Raw genomic sequence first — 14,480 nt, 5'->3', positions numbered from 1 at the left:
CTAATAGCTGTATTGTATTTAACTGGGTGGAGAAATGGTCTGTATGCTGAAGTGAAGCATTGCACTCATTAAATAGCAGGGATGTTCTCGCTGTCAAGGCTCCTGAGAGCTGGTGGCAATCCCTACATTACTGACTTACATTGAAACATGCTGTTTTTTAAGACTAGTAACTGGACTGCTTAGCACTTTGATGTCAGCAATTAAAGCTGTTTCTTCTGTTGTAAACAATGTTTTCTGGCTGTTCTGGTGCTTATGGAATAGTAGCACAATTCCTGGGTTCTTCCTTATGTGGACAGAGGTGAAGAGGGCTGAGATTTTTGCCAATTTAAGGAAAGAAAGATAGGCAGGCTAAAAAGTAGCTAGTGAATGGTAGTGGGAGGCTGTGCAAGATTTAGAAATAATAAAATAGATGAGTGGACAATAAGGGGAATTATTAGTGTGTAGAAACACTTACCTGTTGGTAGGCTTTACATAGCTGCTGCTACCATTGATAATTAGCCAACTCATAGAACAACTGGATATGAAAGTTTTTTCTCCTCTAAGTGCTGACATTAACACTCATTACCAAAATAAGAACAGAGAAAATAAGTGAGTTCTTATGACTTTATGTTGTACAAAAAAAAAAAAAAAAAAAAAAGAGAAAGGAAACCTCAACATCTTCTTCAGTAGAACACTACTACACAGGTACCACTAGCGTTTATCTTTGCTTTAAGGAACTGCCTCAAACAATTTTGAATTGCCATTATTCTGATTATCAGTAGGTAAAAATAACATTTAGTGGTGTCACTTCTGCCTTAAGTTCCTTATTTCATGTAAAATTTTATGACTATGACATGAAATGTAAACAAATTATAAGTATAAATTTTTGCATATGATTTTGCATGAACACTGGCATGCCCAACTATAGCTGCTGACATATACAAAGCTGAAAAGTGCAGTAACTATTAAAACATAAGTGTCTTTGCTGAAAAGAGCAAACATATACTTATTCTGGAAAAGAGTAATTATAGTCGTTTTGTCCAAGCAAGCAGAGAAGAACTAGCATGACCTCAGGGCAGGCTCAAACCCTTGTTTCCTTCCTTCCGACCTCACTCTCAAATTTAATTTTTCTGCACATATTGAATACTGTGACAGAGAGCAGACTGAATTATGTGGCACTTTCATTTTACTTGTTGTAATAAAAGCTTGTGATGTGTTTGGGGGGTGGGCGACAGAATGATGGGTAGGAGCTAACACACCAGCTATGACAGTGGTAAACACTGCGGCAGGCAATTTAATAGAAAATAGATGTATATTTTGTAACAAATACAGTGAATGTTACAGCTTACTTCCTTTCCTGGTAATGCTCTAGTTTACACTGCTGTTCTGACAGTGATCATCATTCTCTTCCACTAAATGAGTGTTATGTAAAGCAAAGAAATCAATCAGAGGTGCAGACTGGACAAGAAGACTGTTGTAAGGTCTACTTGCCTTTGGGATTATATTATTGAATAATGTAATTACAAAAAAGTGCAATTACACTTGTGTAAAAATACGAGATGATTTTACTAGAATCCTGTCAAAGGATAAACTTTGATCATTTGAGTTTTCACATTGCACAGTCTTCACAGGGTTAAGTAGGAATGTAATGCTGTGGGGATGCTGTTAAATTGCCTCTTTGTTTACAAGTCACTTTGGTTAATGGCATGAAGAGACTCCATTTGCTTTCACAGAAAAACGGAAAGATAAAAAGACAACAAAAACCTATTTGTCTAACATCTCCCCGAATAGTAGTATAGATTGCACTAGATTATTAAATAATAGATGAAAACCAAATATTTTTAAAGTGTACATCACAATGGGTGGAAAAAAGTCATGCTAGGCAGCAGCTTTTATTACTTTATTTGAGGTTCATATGAATTGCGCCTTTAAGCCCTAAGGACTTCAAGCAATAAGCGATCTCAAGTTCCAGGTTGTCACAGGTATATCCCAGAGGTCTTAGATTTCATGACAACATTTGCATTCATTCACCTCAGACTAACCTCTAAAATTTGTATGTGAGCTCATTTATCAAAACTGCCATCAGAAGTAAGGTAGCAGATTTACAGTGAGAGAGGGAGTGACTTCGTAAGAAGAAAGATAACTGTCTGTAGACAGTATTATTTATTTTTTAATCATTAATGGCCCAGTTAACACTTTGCAAAGCACAGTGGGAGGAATTTCCTCTACCTCAAGGACTAAACAAAAATAAAATATCATATACTAGATCCACTGCATGATTCAGAGGATGGTTATATTTTAGAGCATGGCTTGGTCTGTTTCTTCCTTTCTTTCCTGTTTTTGACATAGATGCATGACCTTATGTTTACCTATATTAGCATTCACAGACAGAACAGGAAGAGCATCCCTTCTTACAGCATAATACTTACCACTGTTTTTCAGGAAGAGCTACTTAAGTAAGTTTCTTGGGCTGTTTCCAGCCTGCCTTACATAGGAATCCAAATTTTCAAATAGAGGCACATACGACACATAGGAGTCCATCTCCTACACTTTATTTCATTGAGAACATACACAAATGAGAGCATTCAGTAATTAAAACACTGTATATTAATTGGAATAACACTGGAGAAACCTGCAGTTCTTCTCCTTCTTTCCTGCTGATGAGTGTGACCTATTTTTACATGCTTAAATAAACTGTAGCCATCACTGAGGGCTGAGGAAGGGCTGAAACTCCTCATAGCCTTCAGACCTCATCTTGCCAGCTACTCTCAAACCACGTACTAGAAACATGAGCATCATGTTGTCCGCATAAAGTCAGCAGATACTGGCTGTGTTGGATCTCAGGCAGTTGATGTTTGCTGTGGTGATCCAGTACAGTGTTGGAAGGAGCACAAAAGGACTAAGTTTCTTGGTTCATCTGTTACCATGTACAGTCAGCATTAAATGCAGCCCTTCCCCAAAACTCCATCACATACACCATTACATTATAGACTGTCCCACAGAGTTGGTTACAGACTATGATACTTATTTATAAAACGCAGAATGGATTTTGCCTCTCCAGCCCTCAATTCAGCTTTCTGGACGGTGCGTGGGGAGAATAAGACATTAAACCAGGAAGAGCTGCAGTTCGTAAATGTGAGCTACAGTGAAGCTTTGAAGAATAGTCTCAAGGATATTACACAGCCCATAACTAAAGCTATATAATTCTATACTGTTTAAAAGCACATGCAGTTTCCTTTGTTTATCTAAATTAAGAATTGTTTTGTTAGTGCAGAAAAGTCTAGAATAAACTCACACCTCTTTAATACATCTTTAAAGGATCATCTGTGACTTATGGTGATGATTTTTAGGGCAGTATGACCACATGAGGTTTAACAAACAACTTTTCAATGCATCTTACATTCAGTCTCTTCCTGCTTCAACACCTACTTCTCTAAGCAGCATAGTCAGCATTGCTTTTTGAACCTTTTGCAGTATCTTTCTACTTGTTAAAGCATCTTTTTTTTATGAGGGCACCATAAAAGACTACAAAACAGCTATAAAATAGTCCTCTGCCAAGGACTCTGTTCTTCACAGTGAAAAACATCCATTAAGTTTTTGAATACGGCTGGTACTATTTTAGGTGTTACCTGAAAAGAAGTACATTGGAAAAGTAAAATCCTGCCCTAGTTTGTTTCTAGGAATATTGCTACTGACTTAAATGGGATCAGTATTTCTTCTTAGTAGTTTTTCACATAAGAAAGGCTTTTGATTGCAGGAATAACATGTTTATCCTAACATCTTGCTTACCTAAAGAGTCATGACATATTTAGCTGTTCTTGGTTGCTCCATCAGTTCACCATCAGAAAGCAGGCTATATTACTTAGTCCTGGCTACACTATTACATTTGATAACTCTTGTCTTTTACACTAGAAGGTACTAGAAGTACTGAGGTGGAAGTACACCCTCCTACCTGCTCAAGATTGACTCCATATCCTGCAATAATTATCCAATCTCTTATAAGCTAGCTTGGCACTCTTATGAGGTGTATTAGTGCTTAATATTGAATTTTGGCATGTTCTGGTTATATGGCTATTTCTGCTACTTTAATTAAGTACCAATTAATGTGGAGGATATTTTTTTCACAGACAGTTTTAATATTTACTCCTGATAGGTTTGTTCTTTAGGAAACAAGCCATCTTGTGCCAGTATGACTTTATTGTGTGGACGATTCTGAATCACCAGGGCTTTTGTGAATATGATTGTAGATGTCTGCAATTCTTTATCCTTGCTTATATGTTGCATTGAATTTGTCAGTTGTGGTCAGCATAACAACGATCAGATCTTCAATGCTCTTTGGACTTCAACATTACATACAGTGGGACAGGCAATAGAAAAGTTTTCTCTTGGTTTCTTTCTCCTGAGACCATTTCCTTGCCTCATGTCAAATTAATTAAGAATGGGGAGATGGTAAAACTGGAAAGAATTTGGGGAATGCTGAGGTTTTTTTCTTCTCTTGTCTTTTGATGTTATAAAGACATTTTCAGTCTGTACTACTGGTGTCCTGTCCCTTGCTCTCACTTGCTGTTTTTATCTATGCTGACATCCATGTCAAACTGCCAGCTCAACTCCTGTTGTCTTCCCTCACTTTCTTATTTCTTTTCTTTCCTCTGTTGCTCTGCTCTGCAGAATTCCTCTTCCAACACATTTACTCTGGTGTTTGTAGTGGTATTATAATTTTTCCTTTCTATTTATTGAGCTAGAAGATACAACTCATCTGGCTTGCCATGTAATATTAGCCATCTAGTATAAACCAGTTGCTAAGACTCTTCCGGTGGTCAATGGAGAGAGATAATTACCTCCAGAAGCTGGTTCATCCAGTCCAAAGATACGGTAAAATTAATTTGACTAAATATAAATGCTTCTACCAGTAAAGATGTCCTCAGCTCTCCCAAGAGTATGTCTGGAATAGTATGTAATTTTGGTCAAGAATACACCTTTGAAGCAAATCTGGCTATCTCCATGAACTGTAATTTGGTTCATGTTTCAGCATACATGAACTGGATTCCTTTCAGCTGAAACTAAAAAGTTGATCTCTAGCAGTGTACTTACCAACCCCTGAACCCCTGAACTCAGTCCATGAAACCAAAGTTGAGTTAGAAACAGTCTGAATTCCTACTGGTCTAAACCATGTCCGTATCTAAATTAACAGCATCAACAAACTGCAGAATGAGACACTTGGTGCTGCTGACCCAGCATCCACAGCTGCTAAGTCTTTTCAGGTGCCATGGGCTGCATGCTGGTAAATGTGAGTTCTTGCTGTGCATCCTCTGGTTTAAAATCAAGTGAAAGAAGTTTACAAGCTGGGAGAATGCTCAGTGTGTAAATGAAGGTAACAGAGAGATTCACTTGGAAAGTGACCTCCTAATCTGAGCTGACGCGTACTGTAGAGGCATACAAGTAGCCCAAGACATCTCCATGAGGATGGCAGATGTGACACATAACCTGTCAAAACCAGCCCCCTTCTTGTAATGGCAGCCAGTGGCCATTTGGGAGGTGCCATAGCAGCTGCTGTGTCACTATCAGCAGCACACAGTTAGGCCCCTCGTCCCACCGGAAAATATGTAAGATAAATTATTCTGCATATGTGCCTCACCCTTAGATAGAGAATAACCCTACACAATTAACTGTGTAATTTCTAGGTAGCTGAAGTCTCATGAGATGAAGCCTATTTTTTGTCAGAAATTAACTGCCTAAATCAAAGAGAGTGATTTAAAAAGCAAGATTTACCGAAGGAGACTTCAAGCATTTATATATTAAAAAAAAAAATTTTACATGAGCATATTGTGCTCCTACGGATGCCTAGAGGCACCACCACTGTATTAGGACTGAGTACATAAGTGCTTACCTACTGGCCAAGGCCATCTTGGGTTTCACAGGATAGGCACCTCCAAACCTGTGTCTCTTCAGGACCACATACTCCGAGCACACCTAGCAGACTGACAGTATGAAATGCAACACAAACTAGCAGTCATAGCTGCTGCTATTCAAACCATAGCCAGAGGATGACTCCTTTTTCATACTTAGAATCATAGAATAGTTGGGTTGGAAAGGACCTTAAAATCATCTAGTTCCAACCCCCCTGCCATGGGCAGCGACACCTCACACTAAACCATGCCCCCCAAGTCTTTGTCCAGCCTGGCCTTGAACACTGCCAGGGATGGAGCATTCACAACCTCACTGGGCAACCCATTCCAGTGCCTCCTTCGACCTGCTGGTCACGCTCCTTTTGATGCAGCCCAGGATACAGTTGGCTTTCTGGGCTGCGAGTGCACACTGAAGCCAGCTCATGTTAAGTTTCTCATCGACCAATACCCCCAAGTCCTTCTCCACAGGGCTGTTCTGAATCTCTTCTCTGCCCAACCTGTAGCTGTGCCTGGGATTGCTCTGACCCGGGTGTAGGACCTTGCGCTTGTCATGGTTAAACTTCATAAGGTTGGCATCAGCCCACCTCAGAAGCATGTCGTAGAATCATAGAATCATAGAATAGTTTGGGTTGGAAAGGACCTCAAGATCATCTAGTTCCAACCCCCCTGCCATGGGTAGGGACACCTCACACTAAACCATGTCACCCAAGGCTCTGTCCAACCTGGCCTTGAACACCACCAGGGATGGAGCATTCACAACCTCCCTGGGCAGCCCATTCCAGTGCCTCACCACCCTCACAGTAAAGAATTTCCTCCTTATATCCAATCTAAACTTCCCCTGTTTAATTTGAACCTGTTACCCCTTGTCCTATCACTATGGTCCCTAACAAATAGTCCCTCCCCAGCATTCCTATAGGCCCCCTCCAGATACTGGAAGCTGCTCTGAGGTCTCCATGCAGCCTTCTTTTCTCCAGGCTGAACAGCCCCAACTTTCTCAGCCTGTCTTCATATGAGAGGTGCTCCAGTCCCCTCATCATCCTCAGGGTCTCCCTGGATGGCATCCCTTCCCTCCAGCATATCAACTGAACCACACAGCTTGGTGTCATCGGCAAACTTGCTGAGGGCGCACTCAATCCCACTGTCCGTGTCAGCGACAAAGATGTTAAACAAGACCGGTCCCAGCACCGATCCCTGAGGGACACCACTTGTTACTGGTCTCCAGCCAGACATTGAGCCACTGACCAAAACTCTTTGTGTGCAGCCGTCCAGCCAGTTCTTTATGCACAGGGGGGTCCATCCATCAAATTGATGTCTCTCCAATTTAGAGACAAGGATGTTGTGTGGGACAGTGTCAAACGCTTTGCACAAGTCCAGGTAGATGACATCAATTGCTCTACCCCTGTCCATCAGTTCTGTAGCCCCATCATAGAAGGCCACCACTTCCCTACGTGTGTGCAAGAAGTTTGGGCATTAACCCACAGATGGTGAATTGCAAAATAGCCATTTTAATGCTGTTTTCCAGTCACTGTCACCCTACACACAGAGTACTTGAAATCATTATTGTGGTATCTGAAAAGCTCTGCGGATATACGGATCTTAGGCATACAAAGAGGAGGGAGGAGTAAGCATTTTAGAAGTCAGTTGGCCTACAGTGCACCTCAGTTTCCTCTGTGCCATATACTCTTCTTTGCTCAAGCTGTTTTATTGAGGACCATCTTGAATGTAAGATATTCACAATAAAAACCTAAACAAACCCATATGTGCTCTCCCCAAATACACTGCAGCAGCACATTGGTAAATACCCATTTGAAAATACCTTTCACGATAATGTGCAGATTACATACCTTGCAAAAGTCACAATTTAGAATAGGTTTGTAGTGTTTTCAAAAGACATTAAGGCTATTACTGTCAGTAGCTACTTTCTATATTCCCTTCAAAAGTGTTTCAAGAGATTGTCTGAGGGCTTTGTTAGTACAAGAAACTTTATCTGTCAAAGTGCTTTAAACTGACAGATTGCTAACACAAATCCATTATATTAAAATCTTAAGTAAAATAATATACTGTCTAAAAAATAATTAGGAAAAAGAAAGATAATACATTGTTAAATAAGAAAAGCCACACTCCTAATGCTTTTTTGCTTCCCAAAGGTGTGGAAGAGAATCCAGTGAGATTCCTGGAGAGGCTCTGATCCTGGTGTCTGGCTCTAGTGATAATGGAAAACTGGGGCATAAACAGTCTCTGTGAAGTCTTAAGAGCAGAGCTGCAGAGGAAATGCGAAGTGCAGGAGGTTGAGTCAGGGTGGCTGGGAAGTATTCTAAGCTTTCTTTCACACTGTTTAAAGCAGCTCAATAATATTCTTTCCGTATATGTTTAGAATTGTCTGTAACTGATACCGGAGGACTCTGATCATAATAAACTCTTTCTGCTGGGTGCAAATGCTTGGCAAAGAGGGAATATTTAAGGTAGCACAGCAATAATTATTTTATTGACTTTTGGTTACAATATTAAGCTACACTGCTTTACTGAGTGACTATTTTTCTAATTACTTTTCAAATTGGCAATACATATCAGGCCTATAAGCGGTTTCTATTTTGTATAGCAGGTAACAAATGAGGGTTAATTTAAAAATGTCATGCTATTCCCATGCTCTACCAGCCTGAAGCAAAACCAAAGGGATTCTTCGTTGACTGCTTTCAAAGTTTCCAAAATTAGGAATTTGCTCTTGCTTTTAAGACAGATTCTAAGACATGCATAGTTGATTTGCCAGCACTTGTCACTTAGCTCAGTCATCCTAGCTAGTAATCAAGATCATTGAAATCATGTAAGGATGGACTTACTAAACCTGCCCTTTAATGAAGCGATATGGTTATTGCTGAGTAATGAAGCAGTGGCCAGTAGAAAATGCTGGAGGAGCCACAGCTGTATTTCTCACAGGATGCTTTTGTTGCATCACTTCACTCTCATTCAGTCAGTGACAACTGCTCCGACGGCCTGTTTATGCATTTATTCCACAACTGCTGCTGCTATTTATCTGCAATTCATTCATAAGTAATCTATAAATCCCCAGCCCCTTTTCCTTATGGTTTGCCTATAAGAGTTCCCAAATGGACACTCATGATTAGACCTAGTGGTAAGGGGGGGAGGTTATACACTGCACATTTTGTAATGTTTTTAATGTGTAGAAAGCATCAACATGCACAGCTCATGCAGCAGATCTGTGTTAGTGTTACTTTTGCCACTGGTGTTGATTTGGCCATTTTAGTTCCTTCCGTCTTCTTTCCCATAAGCTTTCCTATAAAGGCTTCTTTTAAATGGTATTAAGAACTGTTTAGAAAATAAATACTGTTTCCTTTTAGGTTTTATAGATTATAGTACATTGCAGAGCTGAAGAGGGAATAGGCAGAGCCCTGGGACACAGTGGAGGTGGTGTCTTTCCTGAGGTGTTCCTGCAGCCCATTCTGGGACATTCAGTAAGCCAGCACCACTGTGCTTTTGTTCTTCCTCTAATTCCCAACATGTCCTACATGTGTGGGGAAGAATCTGAGCCTCTTTTGTTTCTGCAGTTGACTAACCCCAGTTGTACTCCTTGCTGGAAGACAAGTAGCAGGAGGTTACTCTGAACAGCACTGCATAGTGCTAACATGGCACCTGCTATGGCAAAAGCAGCAGCACTTCAAAACCCACAGCTTAAAAGCTGGCGCAAGGGAGGCTGGAAGGTATCCTGCCAAATAAACCTCGTGTGTAGGACAGAAGTAGATGTGTATAAAAAAACACTATGCTGTAATCCAGGGCTACTTATTTCCCTCTTATACTGAGAGCAGCACAATAGTTATGTCTGTCCTCCTTGTAGGAGTGTTTGTGTGTTGTGTACCTAGTTGCTAAGATGATCCAAGCTATCAGCACGATGTAGCGCTACATAGGACATTGATGGCACTGCATAGGTGTTAGAAGACAGGTGGGTTCAATTCTGCCTTCTTTCAAGTAGAGTCTGTCTTCAGAGCAAGAAAAGGTGTTTTTACCCACTGAAGCAGTTGTCTAGAAGCATTGAAAGTCCCATTGCAAGAGGTAGTATTGTGTGTTTAGTATAAATGTTAAAGTGGAGAGGCAGGGCAGGGAGCAAGCATGGAGATGGGTAAGGAGGAAATGGGTGATTTTCAAAAGATACTTTTTTCCTTCAGTTATTTGTTATAGATAAAATTTATTGCAGATGAGTTTTGCTTCTACTAAGTAGCTGAATGTGTTTGAGACAGGAAGTAGGAGATTGAGTGCTGCAAGAGCTGGTCTAGATGATGTAACGTCTTCATTCTCTGAAATTTTACTGCAGACTGAAGGATCGCTTTTCTGTTGGAAAAGCTGTTGTTTTTTTAACTTGCCTATGCTTTTGTTTAGAATAGGCACAATGCACAGAACTGGAAGACATCAGTCTTGGGTTTATGGAAGCCCAGTTTATGCTGAAGGGAAGCATAACTGTTTGCTTGTTTCTGTTTCTCAGTTTTAACAAAAGCCGTGGAGGCTGTAATTCAAGTAATTCACATTCTTAAACAATAATACTGACCTGGGCTTGTTTTCATCTTGGCACCTGTCTTTACAGATGCCTGAAAATGCATTTCTCAGATCTATACTAGAATGTCATGGGGATGTTTCCAGGGCTAGTGAATTGGCCTGTTTTTGATGGTGGACTTAGGAGGAAAACACTGGCCAGCTGACTTGCAGCAGAGCTGGCTTCTAGGACTGACTCTGACACTGGCTTGTTTGGTGGCTATGGGCAGTCACTTGATGCTCTATGGCTGCATTTTCCCACCTTAAAAACAGGACTGATGATTTTTATTTCGTTTGTAAACTGCTTTGAGATCTGCCTTATACCACAGTAAACATTACTAATAGCAGTCTTACATATAATACTCTTAAAGCGGTAGAAAGCTATCTGTGAATCTGGCTTAGTCCCTGCAATCAGTGGGGGTCCCTAAAACCATTCAGAATTACTAGCTGGGAGAGAGTCGCTGTTGTACAGACATGGCCAAGCTCCAGAGATGCGGCTACAACTCCAACAGGTATGTGCAAGCTCACTATGAGCTCTGGTGCTGCTAATGGAGCACCCGTGGTAGTGTGGAGCTCAGCGTGTGCTGCTGGCCGCACCCAGGTAGCTCGGTAGATACCAGGGCGATGAGCCCACACTGAGCTCCACACTGCTGCAGTGGCATTGCTGCCACTACCTTCCCTAGTTCATTTAAAGGTGTGGTATGAAAATACACCCTACAGGAGACCACAGGTTCAGAGAAAGTGCCTTAGTTACATTTGCTATCAAGCATGGGCTGCTGGCATCATTTCAGATTACCTTACCTTTGGCTTATCATCCTCATACTCTGCAAATGCATTTCCGGTCTCAAAGGGAAGGTTTTCAATGCCTTAATTTTCATGCTCGTTGCTGCTTTATCTGTACATAACTCTCATCTACCTTTTTTCCCATCCATAAAGGTGGAGGATGCTTTAACAGGATGACAATAATGCCAAGCAGTAGGTAGTAGCACTCTGTTTTTAGAGAAAGAGAGAAATCGAGGCAGAGAAAAAGTTATCTGGCATGAACTAAACAGGGTGTCAAGGTAGAAGGAGGAACTGGCTTTAGGCATTTATTTTTCATTAGGGGAATTAGTGGTGTTTGGACCACATGGACCACAGTTAATCAGTAACTCATCAACTACCAATTGCATACTAATCCGTTTTATGCCAGGTTTTGTGCATCTAATATCAATGTTTGTAAGAAAAGTAAGTACACTTTGAAATGACACAGCAAATTAATAATAGACTAAAGAATTCAGTACTCTATGAAACAAGCATCCTCCTAGATGTATCAGATAAATAAAACATGGATTAGAAGTGTCTCTGAATGATGGTATTGTAGGAAAGGCGTCTCAAAAAATAAAGGAGTAATGATCACATCCTTTTCTGGTTTATAGTCTTCCTTTCTTAATATTGTTAAAATAATGGGCTCCAAATTCAAATGCTTATGGGAAGGGTATACATTGAAAAGACCTGGGTTTAAGTCTCATTAGCTTTGCAAAGTATCGATTCATTTGACAAAATATTCTCCTAGAAAACAGTTTGTGCCAGTTCAACACTGATGGCTAATTCCTCAAAGATCTATTCTGAGTATAGAAAGGAGCCACATGATTCATTCAGCTTGTGCATATCTATTTTACCTCGATAGAAGGATTATATATGGGGAGATAAAGGTTTGTTAAACAAAGTATCATTAATCACTCTGTCCGGAAATGTAGACTTTGCAGGAGCATGCTGTAATTTGCATCACTTTTGCTGTGCCTTGCCAGTGCTGCTGGTGAGAAATAACAAACCTGTATTTATGAAAAGGACAGGTTTAAGATGAAAATAATTCTATCTGAAAACTGTGAGAATGGTACAGAATCCTGTCGCCTGCACTCGTTGAACGGGAGAACACTGTATTTGTAATAAATTCCTTTTGCTCTGGATGAGTTCTGCATTTTCAATGAGGTTAACTTGGCAACATTCTAGTTGATTTTAATAAAAATAGCTTCTTTGAGGACAGGGAGCTGAGGTTGCCAAATTTACAGCTGCCTTGCACAATTACTCTTACACCTCCTTCAGGGCTACTTAGAACCAGTAAGCAAATTAAGTGTATCGATTGCAATTTTGTTGGACTAACCCTTTTTTTCTTAAGGAATAAACTTGATTCCTTTCAGTATGTGTCTGCTCAGAGTGATCTCTTTTCTTTTCAGCCATAACACAAAGACAACATCATGGCTGGATCCACGACTTGCGAAAAAGGCTAAACCTCCAGAAGAGTGCAAAGAAAATGGTAGGTTATTAAGTTTTCGTTGCTGTTCAGAGGGGATTTGCCTTTGTGTGTGTGTGTCTCTCTCAGTTCTTACAAAAATCAGGCATTTAGGGGAATGATGAAAGGTGTTTAATTGCTGCTTTGGTTAGAAGCCATAAGTGATACCAGTTCTCAGTGTGCCATGTGTTTCTGCTTTTTATTCCCCTTTCTGATGCTATCCAAAGCTGAGGATCACAAGTGTGTTTTCTGCCTGTTGTGTGTGTGACTCCGGGACTGACCCTCTCCCTCATCTCCTACAGAGAACTTTGGTCTGCAGAACAGAATCCCTTTTCAGATTCTGAGCTTTTAATCTACAGGCGATTCAATGCATAAGGGAAACTAGCAGCACCGTGGGAATATGAATATTGTTTGATTTGTATTTAAAGGTACAGTGCGATGCTATTTAGTAGCCAATTTAAACAAAATAGTGTCTGATAAAACAGGGTGTGGGAGGGAGAAAAGAGATCAGTGTCTGTCAGAGTTCAAGGCTGGATTTGGGGGGTACTGCATTGTTAATGGTTTAAAATTTAACAGCGTGAATACTGTTGAGGATGCTTAAAGGAGCTGTAGCTGTTGTGCAGAGAGATGACTATATACACAGATTCAGAGATATGAGCTAATATAGATCATATCAAACTATATTATATGCATTCAGTATAATTTCTGGTTTTCCTCTGGTAAAGTTTCAGTAATCAAAATGCTGTAATAAAGGCAAAGTAAAAATTTAATAGATCGTTTTCTGAGGAGGCTTTTTCCATTGTTTTATAGTGCAGTGTCAGTTCAATTAGCCAGTTAAAAAGTGATGATTTCTAAAGACTGCTACTTATTTTGTTGTTGTGAGATACAGAGGATTAAATGCATGCATGCTATGTGCATTAATGCAAATCATTTTAAATTATTTTAAATGTGTTAATAGCTTTTCCATGTACTGCATCTGATCTATTTTGAATTTTCTGAGATACATTCATTTGGTTAATGTAAATACTATTAGCAGAAAGAAAACTCAGTGCCGGTTTGGGTTGATAAAGAGGTCACTGAGGAATTGCTGGCTGTATGAAATGCAGGGTCAGTGTTTTGGTAAAGAATGTTCCTGGGTTTTTTTTTTTTTTGTAAATGGCTTTCTTTTGAAAGATTGCTATATTCCGAAAATCCCTTCCTTATTTCAGCAGTAATTCTGACGTTCTATTCTGACATCAGAAATTACATGTCTGAATGATTTTGTGATGCTTATTCTAGCACTGACAACACAGGCTCCCACAGTAAATTCTACAGTGAATGCAACAGAAGTGTGTTACTGAAACAAAACAAGGGCACAGGAGTTTTGCATTCTAAATCTCTCACATTACTTACATGAATTTATGTCTTTGCCTGCTCCTTAAGGAATACTAGTGGGAAAGGCAGAAGAAAAATCCACCAGTATCTATGAAGTAACATATTGCAGACTTACTTGGAGTAAATGAGCTGGGTTTTTTTCCTGGTAGCTGTTGTATATACTGAAATCACCACAAGCGCTGAAATATTAAAAAAACCCAGCTAACATCAAAGTTTCTTAAACAATTTAAAATGAAAATGCTGTTAAAGAAACAGCATTATTTTGTAGTTATTTGCCTACTGGATTATCAAATTACTATAGTATGCTGGGTCATGTTGTTCTTGTAAGGGTTGCTCAGCTCATTAATGCAAAGTACTTGAAGCATAAAAGACTTTAGAGTGAGATTTTCTGTTCTTAGAGATTCTTCCTGAAA

At 39.8% G+C, this 14,480-nt stretch overlaps 1 protein-coding gene across 11 annotated transcripts in view; it reads left to right on the top strand.

The window, feature by feature from the left end:
- MAGI2 (membrane associated guanylate kinase, WW and PDZ domain containing 2) overlaps positions 1-14,480 on the top strand; it is a 731,950-nt gene that overhangs the window by 492,060 nt on the left and 225,410 nt on the right. For all 11 annotated transcript variants that reach the window (XM_065666957.1, XM_065666908.1, XM_065666937.1 and 8 more), the window contains exon 6: positions 12,638-12,717. In XM_065666957.1, coding sequence (XP_065523029.1) covers positions 12,638-12,717 — 80 coding nt within the window. The remainder of the gene's footprint in view (positions 1-12,637; positions 12,718-14,480) is intronic.

The sequence above is a fragment of the Lathamus discolor genome, chromosome 1 (assembly GCF_037157495.1).
Source record: "Lathamus discolor isolate bLatDis1 chromosome 1, bLatDis1.hap1, whole genome shotgun sequence".
NCBI classification, from domain to species: Eukaryota; Metazoa; Chordata; class Aves; order Psittaciformes; family Psittacidae; genus Lathamus; species Lathamus discolor.
Note: the sequence above shows the minus strand (reverse complement) of the source record. Positions and strands in the feature narration are given on the sequence as shown.